Here is a 21,692-nt window from a genome sequence, read left to right as displayed (position 1 = left end):
AGGGTACCCACCCTCTAGTACTTAGTACTAAGTACTAGTACGAGTACTTAGAGGGTGTGCTTGAGAGTGCTCACCCTGGGGACTCCATCATTCTGTTGGAGGACTTCGATGCTCATGTGGCCAATGACAGCGATACCCGGAGGAGTGTGACTGGGAGGAAATGAAATGAAAAGAAAATGACATCACAGATCCTGAGGTCTCAGATAACGACCAATCACAGCTCACCTGTTTTCTGTTGCTGAGCCCTGAGCAGTTGTGATGTCATTTTCAGTCAACAGAAATGACAAAATGGCCACCCCCTGAGATGGCTAAAAACGGGTAGATTTTGCTGCTTAACTCATATTCCACAAATGCAATATTCATCAGAATGCCGTATTTCAACGAGTGGGAACATATTCTTAAAAAAAAGTCAGTTGCCACGCCACCACAAACAAAGTGTATTTTGAAGATGGCCTCACCACATTGGCAGCGTGTTACCGTCATGCATAGCATGAACAATTGTAGCTGCAGCTGGCTGTCTTACCGGCCGTGTACACCAAATAAATATTACCTGAGTCAGGAAAAAAATTACACAAGCATTTTTTTCCTTTTTTTATTTATTTATTTTTCTTTTTTATTAAGGTACTGAAATTATTAAAGACACCCGCTTTTGTAAATTTGCTCATTTATTGTGTGCCAACGCGGCCGCAAACTCCACCAGGGTGCGCGTGGGCCTTCCCGACATGCCCTTCTTCAAGTACGGGATTTCATCCTTATTGCTCATCACTCCTGCCATGTCCAGATGAGCCCAGTGTGGCGAAGTGACAAATTCCCTCAAGAACGCCGCCGCCGTGCACGCGCCGCCCGACCTACCAGGATCCAAATCGGAGACGGTTTGAGAATGTAAGGCTTCCCACTTTTCTTTTTCTGATACGTACCTGCTGTACTTGCCGATGTTGTTGAGGTCGGCCAGCTGGCAGTCCGTCACCTGTCTGGTGTAATGCTGGAACAAAGGCATCCGCCACACTCGGTCGCCTGTCACGATACTGGCCTACATAGCGCACACTTTTTGTCATTATCAGAGCTTAGAGATATGCATCCGTGTGTGTGCGTGTGCGAGACCTTGTGTAGCTGCTCCCACAGCCAATCAGAGTTGGTGAAGACTCCAGTCGCCGCCGAGCCAAGCGCGACGTCCATGGCGCCTTAGCAAACACATGAACACAGTCGTACTGTATGTGCATCATTTGAAACCAGCTGGACCGTAAACGACGCAGGGCTGCAGATTACATTTTTATAATTAGGGATGGATGAGTACCGATAACGATATCGGTGCTGATATTAGCCTTACTTCAAGGTATCGGTAGTCGCGACGGAGGTCGATATGTTTTGTGGGCCGTTTTACTATCAGGAACTAGAAATCAGAATAAAAAGCTGCAATTATCCATCCATCCATTATCTATATCGCTTATCAAGCTGCAATTAATTTCATAAATTTATAAAGAAAATATTTAAAAATATTAAATATTGGGATACATGGGTATTTCTTTAAAATGATCTGTCATTGTTTTGGGGGGAAATTTTATGTATTAAAAGTAGGGATGTAAAGATTCACTCAAGCCCCGATTCGATTCAATTTGAATATTTAAAAATCGTCACCATGCTTGTCTCTGTGCGCTAGCGTGGTGCTGCAGTCATCCACAAACGCAATACGCAACGACGCTGGGCGCAAGCGCATAATTTGATCTGCACATTCAAAATGTGCTATGCATCTGGAATGGAAGAAAATGTAAAGACATAATTTTTTAGCACTCTAAATTAGTATATCGTCGCCGCCCTGTGAATAACACTTATCTCCAATTTTGGAAACTTTTTTTTTAATATTCACATTAATGCGATGTCTCTAACGCGGAAACACCATTCATGTAAAAATAAGAAAATGAAAAAAAATGGAGATAAGTGTTTTTCACAGGACAGCGACGATATTCTAATGACCTAGGTATGTCATGTCTTTTGTTAGGTGTTGCTGTATGAGGCTTGTGAGTGCTGTGCGTCCTGTTATGAGAGTTATGTCCTCCCAATTTTGTGTTGATGAGTGAACACTGAGCAGTGATGCTGTTAAAATCTCACCTGTTAGCGTAGCGACGTTGACGACAGCTCTGGGGTTGAAGGTATGTGCATAACAGAGCGCGTCGGCGAGGACAAGCCGGCCTTCTGCATCGGTGTTGTCCACCTGTGCGTACAGAGAAGCGCGCGAGCCTTTCACGGTGAACAATTACCATCCATTTTCTGTACGTTTCAATGACAGCATTCCAAAGTGTGCACCCACCTGGATGGTTTTCCCGTTCTTTGCCGTTACGACGTCGCCCGGTTTGGTCGCCTTGCCGCTAGGCATGTTTTCGCACAGCGGAGCCAGGCCTTTTGGAGCGAAAAAAGGCAGTATACTAAAGCTACGTCTATTCAAGGATACTCTGGAATATACCTAAACCACTTCCCACCACGCACACACATTTGTGCAGATACATTACCAGCCCAAATCTTACATTTTTGGTACAGCAAAGGGGAATTATAATGTAACTCTATAATACAATCTATGTAAATTGTGCCTGACCAACCATCAAGCATAAAATTAAACAACCAGTTAAATCTTTTCAAATTTGCCTATTTCTGAAAATGTGTTTGTGACCGCGCACTTTTGAATTTTGCCAGATTATGATGTCACAATCTGGCTAATTAACTAATGACTAATGACTCTACAGTAAGGCTGAATGGAAATCCACCACTGTGAAGTATACGGAAATAATATATCAAAAGATAAGCAGAGCTGCAGTGCTAGATTTGTCTGCTGTATGCGCCTGATATGATATTCAGCTCCTTGGTGATGAAGCGCTGTCTCCACAAGTGAAAATACAGTACAATCAAAACTCTACGGGGGCTTGGTTTATCAGCGGGGTACGGTTACATTTGCCCAAGCGACATTCATTTGAAGTCTGGACAGAAAAGAGTGAACAAACACACTAAGGTTGAATTGATCCCACAAAATAAAATGTTTTCATGTGTTTTAGCAGAGGTGCAACGATTAAGCGGCAACTTATCGCTTATCAAATTCACTAGTAAGTATTTCGATAATGAGGAATTGTTTATAGACCTTGTGGAATTTCAAACGGTCCAACTCCTCGAAATTTCAGCTTCCCAACAGTAAATATTGTCGGATTTTTGTAGTCCTCCTTTCATCTCACATGCATGACAGAGAGAGCGAGGCTCACCGATGATGTTGAGGGGCAGCTTGAGGGCCGCCGCCGTGACGACCGTGGCGCACACGGTGGCGGCTCCGCCCATATCGGCTCGCATCATGTCCATGGAAGCGGAAGGCTTCAGAGAAATTCCGCCGCTACAAAGACAGAGGAGATAAATAATTTGCAAACGCACGAGTCATCAGGGTGTGTCTGTGGCGGTCTACCTGTCGAAGGTGATGCCCTTGCCGACCAGAAGTAGCGGGGCCTGGGCGCCGTCGGGTGAGCCGTTGTAGTGCAACTCCAGGAAGACAGGGGGCTCCTCCGAGCCTTTGGACACGCTGAGATAGGCGCCCATCCCTTGCTCTTCGATCCACGCCTGGGATCTAACAGTAGGGAATAGCCGAGTTGACAAAATGAAACAGGCCAACATAATGTTGGCTTGACCAGAAAAAAAAAGAAGTGTAAGACTTAAAAAAAAAAAAAGTCACTTTAATCAATTTTAGGAAATGCAAATTCAAAAATGTCATTTTAATTCAAATTAGAAAAAAAAAAAAAAATAGGTATAGAAAAAAAAAAAAAAAAAAAAAAAAAAAGAAGAAATATAGCAATTAGTTACAAATGCCCAAAACTACACTGGCAAAAAAAAGATGAAGAAAGAAGCTGTACTTTAAAAAAAAAAAAAAATATGTACAGTAAGAAAATTAAAAAGAATGTAAAAATGAAATGAGTTTGTGGATGGATTTAATCCATTAATTGTGTGGATCCTTCTAGCCTTAGCCATGAGGTAATCATAATCATAATCAGTAATACAATGCAAAAAAAATATTTACCGCTTATGGACTACGACCCGGTCGCCATACTGCGCCAGCCTCTCTTCGATGGTCTTGGCGAAAGCGGTGGGAGTGATGTGATTGGCTGGTGCTTCCATGAGGAGGCGGGCTAGGTTTTGGCCTTCGGCGTACACGACTCCTTTCTCCCATGCTACCACTTCGGCACTAAACACAACCATACACGCAAAAACATGCATCTCATACAGATGTCTGTAATCTCTGCAGTTACATTCAACCCCAGCCACTATTGTTACCAAATGCCATACTAGCTTACACCAAAGAGAGGCATAGTAGCCTCTGTAGTTGAGCTGCGCTACATAAGAAAGTACTGTAATATGAAATAAATGACACCCCTGGTCATACCTGGAATGAGGCTGCACAGTCACTTTGGGCTTTTTCTTGGATTTCAGGTGGTCATACTGAAACAGGCCCAGTAAGGCACCCTCTGCTGCTGCCTGAGGGTCACCGCAGCCGTCCACCTCCATGTGGTTCACCTCCAGGTCCTGGAGAACCCTGCAGCCGGCTGACACAGCCGCGCGGATGTTCTCCTTGGCGGAGTCCCAGTTCTCCGCCCCGCACACGCCCGCCGTGACGTCATCCAGACCGACCACGGCAACACACGGGTAGTCCTGAGTGAAAAGCAACCAACAAGTGACTTATCTCGTTGTTGTAATTCTGTTTTCCATTTACAGGTGTGAATTTCCCCACCTTGTGGACTCCATAGAATACTCTGCTTTTGCCCTTCTTGAGAGACGGTCCAGAACTGCAAAGACATAATGAATGATTATAGTATTCGCACACTGAAGCAAGAAGCCCAAATAGCAATGTAAAACAGGATGGTTCGATAGCACAAGAACCAAAGTGAGTAATTACAGTCGAGTATGCACAGATACCAAGGACCAAATCTTGATGCCATTACATCTTGTAATTGTGCAGAAAATATAAATTGCAGTCACCTAAATGTTTGGTCATCCGTGTCTTTATCAGTGCTAGTATCAGTATGGTATTATTATTATTTTTTTAATACAGAGTATCGTAAAGTACAGTATCAGAGCTGAAACCAATAATGAAATCGGGGGGCATCCCTAGAATTAAATCAGGCAAAAAAAAAAATACTTTAACGGCTACTTTTCATTTTGTATTAATTTTCCACAGAGTTATGTCGATTCATTTGCTTCTGTAATGAGTTGAATTGCAAAGCGTCTTCGATGAAGCATTTATACGTTTTTGGACTTTTTTGGGGGGGTAGAAAATAGAAACCTTTTAAATAACTTTTGTATCACACACTTTCAATGTCAAAAGCTAATGTATGACGCGCGGTCGAGTTATAAATGATTAACGCTGGGACTAAAGAAAGACATTCATTGACTTAATTTTGGAAACAAAAAATGTCGAGAAACTGACATTTCCAGTAATTCGGACAGCTTTCCAGACACTTTGCGGTCAAAACCTTCTGCTGCCTCCGTCAAATGAAGGCTGCCTTCCTCTCCCTTCTTCTCGAAAACTCCCAGCACCAAACCCTGCAGAGGGCAAAAAGCACAAACATTTTAATTCATTAAAAGCTGACATTTTCCCAAAGAGGAGACACGGTCGGGAAAAAAATCCGTTTCAGAAATGCTGAATTCTGTCCGGACTCCTTCTGTCACTAACTCACTTTTCTTTCCATCTGGAGGCTTGTTTTCGAGGCACAAAATGTCCGACTGCAGTTGGTCCTCGAGAGTGGCAGCACGGCAGCTCTCCTCATAAGGAACATATTCGATATCTCGGGATCATGTGTGGGAACAAAGTACACAATTATAACAGTACGCGAAGTTAAAGGTCGCACGCTGGAAAGATACTAGCAGCAGCACAGAGGAAGTGGCTTGTTTGGTGGCGTCATCAAACAGCGACTCTGTCAAACCTCCAAAACTGATTTTTTTTTAAAGCCCACGTAATAATAAATTAATATTTTATTTGGATATGTTGTAAATAGGTTGTCTATCGATTCATTTAAATAGAAATTATAGCTTAACTTAAATAATGTAATTTAAATGTCAATGTTGACTTTCAACGTACTGTACATGGCAAGACTTTTGTTTGTTTTTCATTTATATTTTTAAAGAATTTTCTCCAAAACCAGAATTAAAAAAAATGGGTGAATTACGTCTCCATGGGCAAACTTTGCCAAATTATACAAGTAACTCCAGAGATGTATAAACTATATCTGTAACTCGCTGTGGCGACACCTAACGGCAAAGCAGAAAGTCGAGACATTTAATAAATAAATAAATAAAAACATTTTTACTCAGGTGAGTATCTATTAATTCAAACGCGAAACATAAATAAATCCATTCCTTTTCCATACGCATACACAGTCGGGGTCACAGGTGAGCTGGAGCCAAGCTTGGGAGAACATGCAAAAAAGGAAGGCCAAGGTTCTTACTCTAAACCAGAAATTCGAGGCAGAGGTGGTAAGCGCTTGTACTGCCAGTTAAATTTAAATAAAGTAGGTCTAATACAATCCTATTTTGAATTATTTGAACAGCTGTTTGGACTACAAAATATGCTTCCTTGGCCATTTAAACTGGCAAATCACGAAGAATCTAACAATAAAAAAAAAAAAATCAACGGACACGTTTATTTTATCTGATAAACAGAGGCCATTAGGGAGGAATAGCCTCAATAAAGAATAGATACGTAAGCACATACATCAAGGCATGAACATGCAAAAAATTGCTTTTTTTTATTTTCTATGCTATCTTGTGTAATTTTGTGATCATAAGCATTAATATCGGCCATTATGTTCATGTTGTTGTAGTCTTCATGAATATGATTTCACAGTCAGTCTCTACAAACTACAGCACGAAATTCGATCCAATTCTTGTGTAAAGTCATGTCTACTTGGCAACTTTCCCAAAGGCAAACAATCACTGGCACCATCTTTACTGTAACTGTCAGTAGAGCAGGTCCAGTGAGGAGATGGTAGGCTGCTCAGGCATCTTGACCTCCGCTTTGGGCAATTTGATACGGCTCATGGCGACCACTCCGCACACAGCCAAGTGAGTGGTCGCGCTGGCCACGCTCAGCCAGAAGGACCAGTCAAGCTCGTCATCCAGGACAACCAAAGCGAAGAGGTTCTCCCGGTAGTTGACCACGCGCTCGGTGAGGCTGTGGTGCCTCACGGCTGCCAGGAAGCAGACGGCGGCCAGGGTGCCAAATACAGCTGGAAGCATAACAGGGGGGAAATGTTTTGGGGTACACTAGGGCTGGGTGATTTTGCAAAACAATGATATTTGAGTGTGTTTTTTTTCCTCAATATTGCAATTGTGATTTAATACGCAATTATTTTTTCAAGGTCCTCTTTCCATGTTTTTTTTTTTTAACAAGCAATAAGCATAATTGATGCCACCTGAAATGGTTTATAATTTCCGAGAGATTCCCCATGATGGCAACAAAACATTACTAAATGAAGATCCTCAACCCACTTCAACATAGTTCCTAGCCACCAATATTCCCCAAAATGGCACCAAAGCAATATTTTAAGACAAGGCTTTTGCCTGAGCACTAAAACAGTGAATAAGTGAGTTGGAGAGATACATTCTCTCCCCCAAAAATTTGTAAGTAGGTGGATTTAAGAGTAGCAAACAGATATACGGACAGATGTTAACATGATTTATGTACAGTATGCGAACAGACAACAGATGCTTAATTTATGCGCTTATGTGAATGGATGGACAGATGTTAACATTACATGTGCATATGTGAATGGAGAGATTATGCGCTCCCCGAATTCTACCTGGCAACAAGTGACCATGCAAAACAGCTGTCATATGACTAGGGAAAACAACGGCAGCATGATGTACCGGCGATGACATTCCACAGGTAGAGTCCCTTGTGACCCTTGATGCTCTGGTAGGGGACCTTGCGTGCGTTGTAAATACTGAAGGCCAGACTGAGCACCGCGAAGGACACGGCCGCCAGCAGGAAGAGGATCACCATCACATGAAGGCCGCCGTTCAATGTGCGTACCAGCTTTGGGAAGACTACAGTACACACACAAATTGAAAAGCCTACTAGAACATCTGAAATTCATTTGGTGCTAATAAGCAGCACTTTAAATCATGTTAAGTGTGTGCTGACTCCTATGAGCTTGAACGTTGCATTCAAAAAAAAAAGCCATGTCTCCATTTATAAGAGGGTGTGCACGCTTGTGCAACCACATTATCTTAGTTGTTTATTTTTACATTCCCTCTCGAAAAGACTTGATTTTATTCCAAAATTGAGGTGCACACGTGATGGGTCAAATTAGTGTTGGAAAAAGCTTTGGAATATTTATCTTGGTGTCATTTTGTTTGTATCACAAAACCTGACATTTGAACAGGGGTGTGTCGACTTTTTATGTCCACTGTACAATAGCTAATAGTTGACCAAATTATTAGAAACAGCTCTAGTATAGTATAGTAGGGCTGTCACTATGGAATATATTAAGAATATATTATTCTATCAATTATTCGAATTAACAAAATTTACTTTTGCATTAAATTGTATTACAAAACCATTTTTGATTGCTGTTTATTAACCAATTGTTTTTGTTTATTTGGTATTGTTTAGTGATTTAAAAAAAAGCAACAAACAATTAAGCAATAGCACACAGGGGGATCGATATTGTACTCAGCAACCTTTAAGACACTGATTTTGGTTTGGTCATAGTTTTCCAAAGTAAAAGCAGATGTTTGTAAATTTCTCGTTTTGAATTAACCGCAAAAGATAATCATTCTATACTTTCAGAGAGGACTACAGAAATCAGCTAATTAATTATAGGCCTACTGTTGAGAGGCTGAAGTGAGAGGATTTGGACAATTTTAAGTTAGACAATGGCTCTAAACGATGACTCGACTGTTAAAATAGTTGACGATGAATGTGATATAATGGGATTAGCTGCCTGACCCATGGTTATTTGAATAACAATCAAACATAACTGAAATTACTAGACTCCAAAGTTTGCTACGCATGCACCGCTCCTTGGAAGCTTTTTAGCCTACTGTGGATTTTGGAGCGCCTGGTCCCAAGCCCGCACTTCTTGGTCTTGCCTCCGCGGAACAGCCCGTAATAGACATCCCCGGTGAACAGCTCCAGCTCCGGGTGGGAGGCGTTGACGATGTCGACGCCGGTTTTGCACAGGATGCGCCCGGCGACCCAGCGCTCCGTGGACAGGGCCACCAGCAGAAGGGCCACGGATCCGACGCAGAGCACCGAGGCCGCAGAGAAGCTTATCCGTTTCCACAGCGAAGGCATCCTATGACGCCCAGCCCTGCGTGTCTCCCCGGGAGAGGGAACACCGCGCCGGGCAGCGAGCGCAGCCGACCGCCGCCGGCCACCTCCTGCATCAGTTTATCCGGCGGGCTGAATTAGAAAAAGGAATTGTGGTCATGAAGTGAGAGGTCTTGGCACGCTCGTAACTAGGCAGGCAGAAACCGAATCCATGGCGGTCAAAGGGATCCCTTACTGGGGGGAAACTCAATCCTGCCTGCCATGCGCTGCTCTTCATCTGAGGCAATAAAGGGCAAATTGCCTTTGGGAGGCGTCTGATTGGTGACCTTTAGGGCATGGCGCCGTGATAAAAACCAGACGCCCGTGGGTAATTGGGTTCACTTGAATCCCAAAGGTTAGTGTATTGTCAGCCCCCCCCGATTGAAAAGATTTATGCACACTAATTGCTCTGTAGCTGTGGTGTGCAAAGTGTAGGGGACACATGAAAATTTTAATTGCATAATACCGCATCTATTCTGTCCATCCATCTATTCATACATCTATGGGTTGCGGGACTCAACTGTGGGGCGTGGGCCATAGGCAAAAAAAGTGTATCCAATTCCAGCGAGAAAAAAAACGGAATTTAATTTAGAATTTATTCTTAAAATAGTGTAACAAACCACTATTGGGTTTGGGTGAACGCGCACGACAGGTAATTGGAATCCTGCCACCACCTTTCACCGGTCAGGTCCGGAGTCAGAGACTGACCCTCAAACCGCCAAGTAGTAGAGATGTACTTTATTAAAAGTCTCAATATCGCCGGGCCAGTGCTGAAATCACCGAGCGGCTGCCGACGCTCCGCCGTTTTCTGCACGACTCCCCAGACATCCTCACGCTTCTGCCCCACTCTTACCAGCTACCATGCCAATCACCTGCAGCTGCGAGCGCCCACACCCGGACACAGGTGTAGCCCGTTACATTAATTTACTGCCATCTCCGTGGCGACCACCCCCAAAGGTCCACTACAATGGCAAACAAGAACAGGTGGAGGCGTATACTTGAGTATTTGCATAGAACAGGGTTGATCGGGAGGATCTAGGTTCGCCCTTCTTTTTTTTTCTGCATTTATTTATTTATTATCATTATTTTTTTTTTTAGATTTGGTCTGTAACTGCAAAGATCTCTCGTCCAAAATCCATCCCAGTAGGTGGCGGTAATACCCCAATAATAGATGGTAAACTGCTCCAGAAAGAAGAAGTTCTCGCGAGACTGTAACGGTTGTTGGATTTGAAAACGGGCGGCAGTGTTGTTTTCACGAACAAGTCGGAAAGGTAATTTAACATACTTTAGCCTAGCGCTGTACGATGAAAAATACGAAGTTTATTGTCTCTATATGTTCGTAAGTATTTTGTAGCGTCTTGGTGAGATGACCTTATTTACACACAGGGCTACGTTCAGTTGTTTTTCTCGCGGGGATTTGGTGGGTGTTAGTGAGCAGTGGCTTTGCTATTTGCTAACGATACTCTAGAGACAAAACCACTGACGACCAAACTCACCGGGGTTGAACAGAAAGAAGACTGTGCACTCACTTGTCTGGAATTGAACAGTTGGTGTTGTCTGTAAAGGAAAAATATGGCCGAGGACAACGAAATAGACGTCAAGGAGGCGTTTCAGTGCGCTCAAAAGAGTCACAGCAACAAGGCAAAGCTGGTGGCGAGTCTGAAGACCCGCTACAACAATGTGAGCACCAACAAAATTATATTTGATTTCTGAGTAAAAATCAATTTGCTAATCTCTGTCCTGTTCAATAAATGTCCCTCGTTTCTCTCTTTGTTAGCTGGAGGACAAGACCTTGTTCCACGAAGAGTTTGTCAGCTACCTGAAACATGCCATGATTGTCTACAAGCGTGAGCCCGCAGTGGAAAATGTCATTGAATTTGCAGCCAGATTCGCCACAAGTTTCCAGTCGCCACCTAAAACTGATGAAGAAGAAAAGAAGAAGGAGGAAGAAGAGGATGATGATGATCATCATCCATTTTTGAGTTTCCTTTTCAACTTCCTGCTGGAGGTATACTGTATATACACATTTACTCTTGTGCACTTATATACTTAAAACACTGCTTTAAGTTGCATCTGCTTCTTTAAGTTGGATATGTATATAATGTATAGTTTGATATAGATTTGTACAACATTTTTGTGTTAACCATTGCTCGGAAATAGCGTGTATTTAATTGCAGCGTTCACTTGGTCTGGAAGTTAACACCCGCTATGGAGAGGGATTTTTGCATGTATTGGTTTATTTGTTGACAATAACTCTTGTTGTACGTCCATTTTCAGTTGATTATGAATTACCGTAATCTCTGAAGGTCAACTGCCCTAAAAATGCTGAACTTTTGAGTTCAATTAAAATTACCCTGAAAAATATAGGCTCTACTGTACTGTAATGAGGATAAGCACTTTAAAAAATGGAAGGATGTATTCATGAGTCACTGTAATTTCTTCATCTGTGTACTACAGACTCTTTCCCGATCATGCCTGTTTGTGTCTTGTCTGAACTAATGTGATCTCCTTCTACATCCTCTCAGTCTCATAAGGCGATCAGCCACGCAGTGCGCTTCCGTGTGTGCCAGCTCATCAACAAGCTGCTCGGCAGCATGGCAGAGAACGCCCAGATCGACGACGACCTCTTCGATCGCATCCATCAAGCTATGCTGGTCCGTGTCACTGACAAGTTTCCGAATGTGCGTATCCAGGCCGTCTTGGCCATGACCCGACTGCAGCAGCCAAGCGATCCTGATTGTTCCACCATCAATGGTGTGTATTCCCAGAGGAGTTTAACCATTGCGTTTTTTGATGATATTTGAGAGAAAACATTGAACAGAGGGTCTTACTTTTTTTTTTTTTAAATTAGTCATGTGTACAGACACCAGTTTAAAGGATAGAATAGTGTGAAATCCATAAATAGTCTTGTAATTTGTTAGGGTGAATGCCAAGGTGTTGCTAGGTCAGCATAGTCTCTCCAGTGTGCCTTGGGTTTTCCGCTGGGCCTCCTTCCCAATTAGACGTGCCTATTCTGAGTCTGTCTCGAATGATCAATTCTAAACCTCACTCTGAGCGAGAACCCAGACATCCTGCGGGGGAAAAAAAAATTAAAAACACCTTTTGGCCACTTGGATCCGTGATCTTGTTCTTTCGGTCACGCCCCACAGCTCGTCACCATAGGTGAGGGTGGTAATATACTCTCGATTAACTGTTGAATTGAGAGCTTCGCCTTTTGGTTCATCTCCTTCTTCGCCACGACAGACTGATACACAGTCTGACGCTGCCCAATCGATCGCCAGCTCCGTTCTTCCCTAACTCCACTCGTTTCCGACTGAGGACCATAGCCTCAGAAAATGAACAGCGAGAAATACAATTATTTTTAGTGGTATGTCATTATTATATAGGTGAGACAACAAATCTAAGCCCCTTTGCCCAGTACTGTTTATCATAATGCTCTTTTTTTCCTCTCTCTGGTCTGTTCAGCTTTCTTGCTAATTCTGGAAAATGACACTAATGCTGAGGTGCGGCGGGCTGTCCTCTCCTGCATTGCCATGTCTCCTCGCACCCTCCCAAGAGTTCTCAAACGCACCCGGGATGTGAAAGAAAATGTCCGCAAACTAGCCTACCAGGTAATCACCGATGCGGTCGTCGTGTGTGTTAGCGTTTTGCTACATTTGAATCCATTTCACCCCCCCCCCCCCCCCCTTGCTACATTTGAATCCATTTCACACCCCCCCCCCCCCCCGTGTACAACGTTTGACTTGTTTTAAAGGTTCTGGCTGACAAGGTTCATGTTCGAGCTCTGACCATTGCACAGAGAGTGAGCTTACTGGAGCAAGGCCTCCACGAAACATCAGGTAACAGTAGTTTCGGCCCGCTTTAGTAATTGCACAGGGCTTTAAAATGATTACCGATCTTTACAATGATTATGCCCGACTGTTGCATGTATTGCAGAAGCAGTAAAAGAGGTGGTGTGTTCCTGTCTACTACCTGCCTGGCTTCTTCGATTGGATGAAAATGTGATGGAGCTTCTCCACAGGCTTGATGTGGAGAATTGTGCCCAAACAGCTTTGGACATGCTGAATGCCATTTTCAAAGGCATTGACACAGATGCGCTGCTGCAGAACAGAATGCACTTAAACAGCAGGTACACTTATCAAGTTATTTTTTTTGCCTTTTGAATTGGTAAACCATGATTGACACTCTATGTGCTTGAACAGGAAACTGATCCCATTGGAGTCACTGACATGCGAGAATGTGCTCTACTGGCGAGCTCTATGCAAGTTTCTCAAGGAAAAAGGCGACGATGGTGACGAAATGTTGGAGCAGGTTTTGCCGGATGCTGCCACTTACGCTGACTACCTCTATGAGTATGAGAGACATTGCACGCACGCGAGTACATGTCCAGGAAAAAAAAGAAAGGGAACTTAGTGAACAATGTGTCACATTTGTTCATGTGATGTATCACGATTTAAAAAATAAATAAATAAAAAAAGATTGTTTTTCTTGCATTTGCAAAGATTACTGTAAATTAGCTAGTAGCCATTAGCAACCTTAAAACTGCTGCTCCTAACTAATCAGTTTGAATTATAGAATTAGTGTGACTTAGCACTGGGCACTTCATTGGGTTACAAATTCTGGGTACAATCTTCTCTTGCTAATTGCTACTTGGTATGTAATGACCAGAAATGGTGCTAGCAACCACTGCTGTTTTGTAACTGTCAACTCTGACACGATGCAGATATTTGAAGGCAGTTCCGGTGCTGTCAGAGGAGCAGAGAGCAGACTTGAGCAAGCTGGAGTTGGTTATGACCAAGGATTTTATCTCTCAGCAGCTCATCCATCTCATTGGCTGCCTGGACACCAACGAGGAGGGCGGCAGGTAAGAAAGACGCTTGAGCGGAATGGTGTGTTTTGTCTTTGAGTGAAGCTGGGGTAGCTTGTTGTTTCTCGACTAAGTTCAGTTCTTCTTTACAGGAAGCGTGTTGTGGCAGTGCTGCAGGAGATGTTGGTCCTGCCACAGACGCCCTCCTCGCTCATCTTCTTGCTGACTGAGAGGCTCCTCACACTCGTGCTCGACGACCAGCGACGCATTCAGACTGTGAGATACATTTCTGTCACACACCTTGGCCTCGTCTTTTTTTTCAGGATACGTAACACTAACCACAGCATAAGCAAACACGAGCCATTTGCTTTGTGTTTATTTATTTATTTATTTGTCATGCATTTTTTTCCGAACATTATTATGTATTAACGTTATTTCTAGTACGTGTACTTTTTGTGTTGAGGATATTACTTATTTTTGTGTACCTTTTAGCAATTGTATAACAAAAAAAACAAGACTGCAATTTATTTCCCGCTAAGAAACAGACATGAGTAAAATCATATTCCCGAGAACCTGTATTAACTCTACATGAGAACAATACCGTCGAGCAGTTTGAAACCTCATTTTATTTTATTACGTGATTGTACATTTCAAATGGTGATTTATTACGATTCACGATTACATGTTTCATCAAAAGTATTTTTTTTTTCCAAGAGGAAACACTTCTCATGTTATCTGTAAAAAGAATTGCTTTAAATTTTCTGTGGAAAATTGATTGAAATCAGATTGTGATGTCATTTTATTTTATTGTAAGGCCATTTTGCCCAGCCCTACAACATAGCGTAGAAACTATATATCCTCAAAAACCTGAGGGAACTCTGTTAAGTAGGGAGTCATGCTAATTTTTGATTCAGCTCTTATTTTGGAATTATGCAGTTGTAGCAATTTAGTGTATGTTGCTGACCTTATATCCATTCATTGTTTAGAAGTTAATCTTACTGATAAAAATAGTGTACATATGCAGTAACTGCCCAACACTGTTAACGCTGTCATGAAAATTAACATGGCGTTTCACTCTAAGAGTGAATTTTAATTTGATTGCTTGTCTACAGGTGGCAGAAATAATCTCGGATGTGCGGGCGCCAATCGTGGAAACGAGTCAACCGGTGGACGTGAACGCCAGCCGTCGCCAGCAGGTTCAGGTGGGAACATCCTGAAAATCCTCCTTCAAATGTTCTCTCTCTATCTAGCAGATGGCTATTATTGGTTTTAACAAGCAAATTGTGTCTGGCTGTTTTTAAAATTGGATATACTGTGTATGCAGAGCTCCTCTCCGTCTGCTTAAATAAATACAAAGTCTTGTTTTTTCCTATTTTTCCATCAGTGAAAACCTCTCAGGATTTATACTCCTTCCTTGCATCTGCTACATCTGTCCCCTCCTGCGTTCCTTCATCCATTGTTTTGAGCACTGATTCCCAACCTTTTTTGTCTTTGTACCCCAAATCCTTTCGCCATACAAAGAGTTGATGATTCTCCAAAAGTAGAATGTAACACAATTGATTATTATATGAAAATTATTTTATTCATCTTTTTTAATTGTAACATATAATTCTCAGGCATTTTTTTTAAAACTCAGCATAAACAAAAATTAACTAACGTTTGCCTTTAAAAAATAAATACCTAATGTAAAATGAAAAAAATATGAAATAAATAATAAGCTTACCACAAAAAAACGGTGCTCGTTTGAATAATTCCTCTTTATACAGGCATTTAAACTTTAAATATCAAGAACAAAACACTTTTCTCTAAGGGAAACAAGTTGTAGCGCACACAGACAGTACCATTTTATTGACAGGCTTATGAAATGAATTGACAATATTTACTTACTAATCTTGTCAATACAGTATTATGTTTCCATGTATCCCCTGCTATATGGGTAAATTTACCAATGGCTGGGAAACACTGCTTTAGAGAGTACTGTCTCCAGGCAGCGGCACCCCGGCCCAAAGCCTCAGCTGGCGTTGTTGTCGTCGTTATTATTGATGCATCTCGTTGCCTCCTGTCAACAATCCTCCAGACTGCTTGTAGCTAAGGAATAACCCTCCTCCTCTCCTTGGTCCTCCATCTCCCATTTAGCTAGCAGAGGTGAAGGTGCGAATCATGGAGGCTAAACAAGCCTTAGAGGAATGCATCGCTGCTCAGGACTTTGGCCGCGCCGCCGAGTTGAAGGACTGCATCACAGAGCAGGAGAACCAGCGCAACAAGGTCCTCGAGGAGATCGCAGCCAGCAATCAGCCTGCCAACAATGAGATCCGTACTGAGAAGGTACTTAACGTGTGGGGTACCACCTCAGGCAGTGTTTACAGCAGAGCTGGGTCATCCGTGTGGAGCGTGGGTACCATTCCATCATTCGCCTTTTTTTCCGGGGGTAGAAAGTAGTACTCGCCTGGTCCATCACTGAAATCTGTCCCCCAAGCAACAATAATTACCATTGTGTATTCTGTTACAAAGTACAAATTTGTATCATAGTACATATAATGTTATTAGTAGCAGTGCCTTTTATTTTGTTTCTTTGGGTGGGGGGGGGGTCTGAGGTCGGGCATTTATTTATTCAAGTGGGCGACGTTCACAGCGATAAATTGGGTTCATGGTGTCTTTTTCAAGCAGAGGCCACTGTCCACAAAAATCCAGTAATTCAGATAAATCAGATAACGTTCAACTGATCCACTTTGTTTGTTTTGTTGTCCAGAATGACCCCGAGACTCTGTTGAGGTGTCTGACAATGTGTGCTGAGCTGCTCAAGCAGATGAACATCAAGAATCGAATCAGCCCGACAATAAGCGCCTTAATGTCCTCACTGGTATGAACACTGGTATTTTTATCCATGGTGCAGTGAGTGGTTTTGCTTACATTTATAGGTTGCCGGTTGAAGTGTCTTGTTTTTCCCGTTAGATCCTGCCCAGCATCGCAAGTGCTCACCCCACTGTCCGCAGTATGGCTGTGGTATGTCTGGGCACATGTGCTCTACATAGCAAGGAGCTTGCAAGCACCCACATGGTCCTTCTGCTACAGGTAATGTCAAGTTATGCACACACTTGAGTTATCTGAATTACACCATTAAGCACTCGAGAACAGACCTCCTCCAAGGCGGCACAATCCTAATTTTGTATCAGCACTAAACTGTCTTGAATTGCATATCTTGGAGTATGACTTTTATTATTTCGAGCAGGGGGTTCCCACGTTCAACCTCTTCTATGCACCGCACCCTCCCACTTAAAAGTGACAATACAATACACCTTGATTTATAGACCACATTTCATAACAGCTACAGCTGTAACAAAGCACTTTACATTCCAATAACAAAATGGCAATAATACGGCAAGATAAAGCAATAAATGAAAACACAAAATACGATCTCGACAATGGAAAAGAGCAGAAAACTGTCAAAAGCCAAAGAATAGAAATGTCACTTAACATAAAATGACGTTTCTTTCACAATTGAAGACTTATGTGTCTTAATAAAAGGTCTGTGACATTCGTCAAAGAATTGCAGCACATTTGGGCAGAGAAACTCACCCAATGGTAGGGGATTGAGTTTCCGAACTGCTTGTGCAATTTGAATGTTACTACCCTCACTCCTCGGCCACACCCCCATCGCCTTGCGTCTCTGCCCAAAGAAATATTTGGGACTCCATTCCAGGCAGTTAAATAGCAGCTCTTTTGTTCCAGCTACAGTGCGGCAATCTTGCAGGATCTCTGTAAAAGAGGCTACCAAACAAAAAAAACTCCAAAAAACCATGATGAGCTATAAGTAATACAACCGCACTTTCCCTTTTCAGATCGCTCAACTCGACGAGGTCAAGATTCGAATCATCGCTTTGCGAGCAGTCATCGACCTGCTGCTGCTGTACGGCTTCCAGCTGCTCTCTGAAACTGGCAGCGGTCAGAAGACTCAGCTGCCGGGATCACCAGACCGGGAGGACGAGGAGGAGGAGGAGGAGGGAGTGGCGGCACAGAGGGCGGCACAGGCTGAAGTGAAGGGCGAGGACACAGCTCAGAGCATTTTAGTGATGCTGTCAGACCTCCTGGACAATGAGGTCAGCTTGCGCACGTAATGACTCTCAATATTCTTTTGGTGAATCCCAGCATAACATGGGGAGGATCATCAAACGGCTAGCGTATGATGATTGATGATCAATTCTCCAAGAATTGAACGCTTTAGAGTTGTGCCATACAGATGGGTGTGCTCAGGTTTAAAGAATAAGGATGCCGGTCTTCCATTTGGACAAATTTATTTCGCTGTGGTCTATAATAATGCAAAGAATTAAAGTAAAGAAAACACCATCTTAAATTAAGATGGAAAAGATATTATTCATGCTACGGCTGTGCAATTAATCACAATTCAATTACGATTCTTAACACTCCACGATTACAGAATTGGCATAATCGTAAAAAACGATTATTAATTATTCATATCCAGTGCACTATTTTTTTTTTTTTTTTTTTACACTAGGAAATTATACTTGAATTGATATATTTACACCTTTTTTTTATTTTATAACTAATTTTATAGATTTTGTTTGGTCCAAAAGGAACTTACATAAAGAAATTTATTTGTATTTATATTTTTTGCAATAAAACATTTTCTTGTTTTGTACTCAAAAATAAATGATCGTTTGAATCATTGTGATTTCAATTATCATGAAAAATAATTGCGATTATTTTTTTTCATAATCAAGCAGCCCTAATCCATGCACGAAATGCAATGACAACAAGCATGAAAAAAAAATGGTGGGCTTTCTAACACAACACACGCTTCTAAATGTCACATGCAGGTGTCCGAACTGCGTACGGAAACGGCTGAGGGTCTGGCCAAACTGATGTACATGGGACGCATGTCCAGTGCCAAGATTCTGTCACGGCTGATTCTGCTGTGGTACAACCCGGTCACTGAGGACGACGTCCGTCTCCGACACTGCCTGGGCGTCTTTTTCCAGCTCTATGCCCGCGAGAGCAGGTCAGGGAAAAAAAATGCATCCCCTTACCAAATTACTTTTACTTGTCCTATTTCATGTCGACGCTTTCCTGTGAAAAACACGTACTGTATCTCCAATTTTGGAAACTTTTGTCATTTTCACATTAATGCGATGTCTGTAACAGGGGAAACACCATTCATGTAAAAATAAGAAAAATGAAAACGATGAGATGAGTGTTTTTCACAGGACAATGCTGTATTTCTTTTTTTGTTTTCCCATTACCTTTTTTGGATTACATTTTGTCCAAGTTTTTTACATTTGCTCAGTTTTGTAATGAAACTGCATGAATCTGACCTTTAAAAACTTTTCAGAAACGCGTGTAGCGCAGCTCTCAGTGTGCGATGGATGCCACGTCACCTCCGACACTAACAAGTATGTCACTTTGTGTATTAGGGCCCACCAGGAAGTTGTGGAGGAGAGCTTCCTTCCAACAATGCGTACGCTGATGAATGCCCCCGCCACTTCTCCATTGGCAGAGATAGACGTTAACAACGTAGTGGAGCTCTTCGTGGAACTGACCCGTCCGAGTGCCCTTGTGAAGCCTTCTGCCAACACCGAGGTTAGCGCCCACTCACGCTAACTCAAAATCGGACACCTACACATTTGAAGAGGTGGAAAAAAATCCGTACAGATGCGATCCTGTCTCTGTTTTATCTCTATAGGGCAGCCCTCATTATTAGCTCATCTGCCTAACAATTCTGAGCTTTTTGTTTGGAATCTACCAATACGAGTGCAACACTACAATATTTTTTCCACCAATATTGAATGACTTTTTAGCCTTAGCGATGCGGCTAGCCGCCAAGTATGACGCTCTCAAGGCAATTTCATTCATAGATGAATCCGTTTTGAAGGCTGCATTGACTCTGTGCATATTGTGCAGAGCCGGCTTATTTTGTGCGTGGGAATCACTTGTCACTTGTTCTCACTGGGCCTTTTCCCCATTGCAAAGAAGCTTTCCAAATGTCTGTTTTTATTTTGCTCATTTTACTAGCTTGTGCATTGAATATTAGCATTACACAACGGAGACAACTTGACATGCACTGAGAGTCAGTCATCGATGGATGTAATGGAGAGAATCTTGGTCATTTTTGAAAATAAAATATTTTTCAGCCTTGGATAATAAATAAACCATCACGATACTCTTCTGTGGTTGCATCACAAAAAAGCACAAGAAAACGCCAAGGGCTGTCCTTTTAATAAGAGTCTATGCGTGCTCACCGCATTATGTGCAGTACATTAGGACAATGGACAGAATTGATGTTTGTGTGGCTCCAGGGAGTGAGCGTCCACGACTACTTGGCGGTGCGCATATGCGGTGAGATGCTGCGGGACCCGACTGCCCCCGAGGTGCGCCTCTATGCCAAGACGCTGAGCTACCTGGAGCTGAACAGGGATGAGACGGTCAGGAAGGACCTGCTGTCACTTTTGCAGCAGCTCGTTCAGGTACGCCACATCCCGTGAGCAAAGTCGTCGGGCGCCGACTTCATCTGCGTTTTCACTTCCAAACCATGCTGCCCGTCAGGTGGTGAAAGACCGCGTCTGTCTGCGCGCTTTGGAGAAAATGATTTCTCAACTGGTAGATTCAAAAGAGCAAGCGGAGCTCCTCAGTGCATCCGCACTTCAGCCGCTGGATGTCAACGCGGAGGGTACAACATGCCAACACATACATTTTCTGCACTTTTTCACTCGTCTTGTAAGAGGATTATGCTTTTATTACGAACATGTTGATAAGCGGATTTAAAAAAAAAAAAAAAAAAAAAAAAAAGCCTTACCACGCAGTAACTAAAGGAGACTGACACATTGATCAATGTTTTTTCTATAGAAACTGTAGCAGACGAGCCATTAAAGTCCGCCAAGAGAGGCAGAAAAGGTAACGCGGGCTGTAATTTCACATTGTACAACTTCCATCCACTCAACATGGAAGTGACATGAGCCTGTGTGCAGGTCAGAGGAAGGCCTGCACAGTCAAAGGAGGCAGAAAGCCAAGCAGGAGGGCAGAGTCCTCTGAGGAGAGGTGAGACGTTACTTTATTTCTTCAAATAATCATATCAATCTCTTACGTATTCTCCCCTTTTTCCGTTTCAAAGCGGCGATGGAGAAAATGTTCCCGACCCAGTTCCTGCAACGCGGCCTTCTCGTAGGGCCAAGATTGCAGCTATAGAGAAGACAAAACTGGATCTCAATCCCCTCCTCAACCAGGAGGCCAATTTGTCTTAACTATGTTCCCTAAAGTTGGCTTCTGTGCAAATATCCCCCCCCCCCCCCCAACGCTTCTTAAAATACAGTAAGCGAGGCCACCTTTTATATTCTCATCTTCTGAGCTGTCAAATATTGCTGGTATTTTAAGTTTTAACCATTTCAACAATAAAGGTCCGATCAGTGTAGATTGCCTCCTTTATTTTTTTTTTTCCAGAATCTGTGGATTTAGAGTGATTTATTTATTTAAGGCTGATTAGGCTTTTTATTTAGGTTATTCCATCATTTGTACACTTTGACAGACTTTCAATCTATGTCAGGT

At 42.6% G+C, this 21,692-nt stretch overlaps 3 protein-coding genes across 9 annotated transcripts; 1 reads left to right on the top strand and 2 right to left on the bottom strand.

The window, feature by feature from the left end:
* Positions 1-589: 589 nt before the first annotated feature.
* On the bottom strand, positions 590-5,939 carry lap3 (leucine aminopeptidase 3). The gene is made up of 12 exons (XM_086033819.1): positions 5,697-5,939; positions 5,447-5,562; positions 4,751-4,805; positions 4,406-4,671; positions 4,043-4,207; positions 3,437-3,595; positions 3,243-3,367; positions 2,306-2,394; positions 2,107-2,209; positions 1,102-1,181; positions 918-1,030; positions 590-848 (listed from the first exon to the last, which is right to left on the bottom strand). The coding sequence occupies exons 1-12, from the start codon at positions 5,793-5,795 to the stop codon at positions 662-664; spliced, it is 1,557 nt and encodes a 518-aa protein (XP_085889945.1). The 5' UTR covers positions 5,796-5,939; the 3' UTR covers positions 590-661.
* Positions 5,940-6,640: 701 nt separating this feature from the next.
* clrn2 (clarin 2) lies at positions 6,641-11,206 on the bottom strand. Of its 4 annotated transcripts, none has more exons than XM_086033823.1 (4): positions 10,861-11,206; positions 9,064-9,424; positions 7,885-8,064; positions 6,641-7,244 (listed from the first exon to the last, which is right to left on the bottom strand). In XM_086033823.1, exons 2-4 carry the CDS (start codon positions 9,314-9,316, stop codon positions 6,976-6,978), a joined length of 702 nt encoding a protein of 233 aa, XP_085889949.1. In that variant the 5' UTR covers positions 9,317-9,424; positions 10,861-11,206; the 3' UTR covers positions 6,641-6,975. The 4 variants fall into 4 exon arrangements, with proteins under 4 accessions (XP_085889949.1, XP_085889950.1, XP_085889948.1 ...); XM_086033824.1 differs by lacking the exon at positions 10,861-11,206 and adding an exon at positions 10,204-10,221; XM_086033822.1 differs by lacking the exon at positions 10,861-11,206 and adding an exon at positions 10,040-10,191.
* ncapg (non-SMC condensin I complex, subunit G) lies at positions 10,273-21,558 on the top strand. Of its 4 annotated transcripts, none has more exons than XM_086033815.1 (22): positions 10,273-10,602; positions 10,897-11,011; positions 11,109-11,339; positions 11,857-12,085; positions 12,797-12,942; positions 13,086-13,170; positions 13,268-13,460; positions 13,534-13,683; positions 14,055-14,195; positions 14,291-14,414; positions 15,251-15,340; positions 16,275-16,463; positions 16,888-16,998; positions 17,091-17,210; positions 17,978-18,235; positions 18,974-19,155; positions 19,568-19,733; positions 20,450-20,617; positions 20,697-20,820; positions 20,997-21,044; positions 21,119-21,188; positions 21,262-21,558. In XM_086033815.1, the coding sequence occupies exons 2-22, from the start codon at positions 10,904-10,906 to the stop codon at positions 21,389-21,391; spliced, it is 3,063 nt and encodes a 1,020-aa protein (XP_085889941.1). In that variant the 5' UTR covers positions 10,273-10,602; positions 10,897-10,903; the 3' UTR covers positions 21,392-21,558. The 4 variants fall into 4 exon arrangements, with proteins under 4 accessions (XP_085889941.1, XP_085889944.1, XP_085889943.1 ...); XM_086033818.1 differs by having other exon boundaries at positions 10,879-11,011; XM_086033817.1 differs by having other exon boundaries at positions 10,841-11,011.
* Positions 21,559-21,692: the final 134 nt, after the last annotated feature.

The sequence above is a fragment of the Filicampus tigris genome, chromosome 6 (assembly GCF_054856515.1).
Source record: "Filicampus tigris isolate MCC_2025a chromosome 6, RoL_Ftig_1.0, whole genome shotgun sequence".
NCBI lineage: Eukaryota > Metazoa > Chordata > Actinopteri > Syngnathiformes > Syngnathidae > Filicampus > Filicampus tigris.
The sequence above is the reverse complement of the archived record's forward strand: the minus strand, read 5'-3'. Positions and strand labels throughout refer to the sequence as shown.

Coding starts and splice junctions, on each gene's coding strand:
- lap3 (XM_086033819.1), bottom strand. CDS start 5,795: ATGTTCCTTATGAGGAGAGCTGCCGTGCTGCCACTCTCGAGGACCAAC. Junction 3,368..3,436: donor AAGGGCATCACCTTCGACAG/GTAGACCGCCAC, acceptor CTGTCTTTGTAG/CGGCGGAATTTCTCTGAAGC. Junction 2,395..3,242: donor GCTGCCCCTCAACATCATCG/GTGAGCCTCGCT, acceptor TCGCTCCAAAAG/GCCTGGCTCCGCTGTGCGAA.
- clrn2 (XM_086033823.1), bottom strand. CDS start 9,316: ATGCCTTCGCTGTGGAAACGGATAAGCTTCTCTGCGGCCTCGGTGCTC. Junction 8,065..9,063: donor CAGGCGCTCCAAAATCCACA/GTAGGCTAAAAA, acceptor TGTGTACTGTAG/TCTTCCCAAAGCTGGTACGC. Junction 7,245..7,884: donor CCTGTGGAATGTCATCGCCG/GTACATCATGCT, acceptor TTATGCTTCCAG/CTGTATTTGGCACCCTGGCC.
- ncapg (XM_086033815.1), top strand. CDS start 10,904: ATGGCCGAGGACAACGAAATAGACGTCAAGGAGGCGTTTCAGTGCGCT. Junction 11,340..11,856: donor TTTTCAACTTCCTGCTGGAG/GTATACTGTATA, acceptor ACATCCTCTCAG/TCTCATAAGGCGATCAGCCA. Junction 16,999..17,090: donor GCGCCTTAATGTCCTCACTG/GTATGAACACTG, acceptor TTTTCCCGTTAG/ATCCTGCCCAGCATCGCAAG.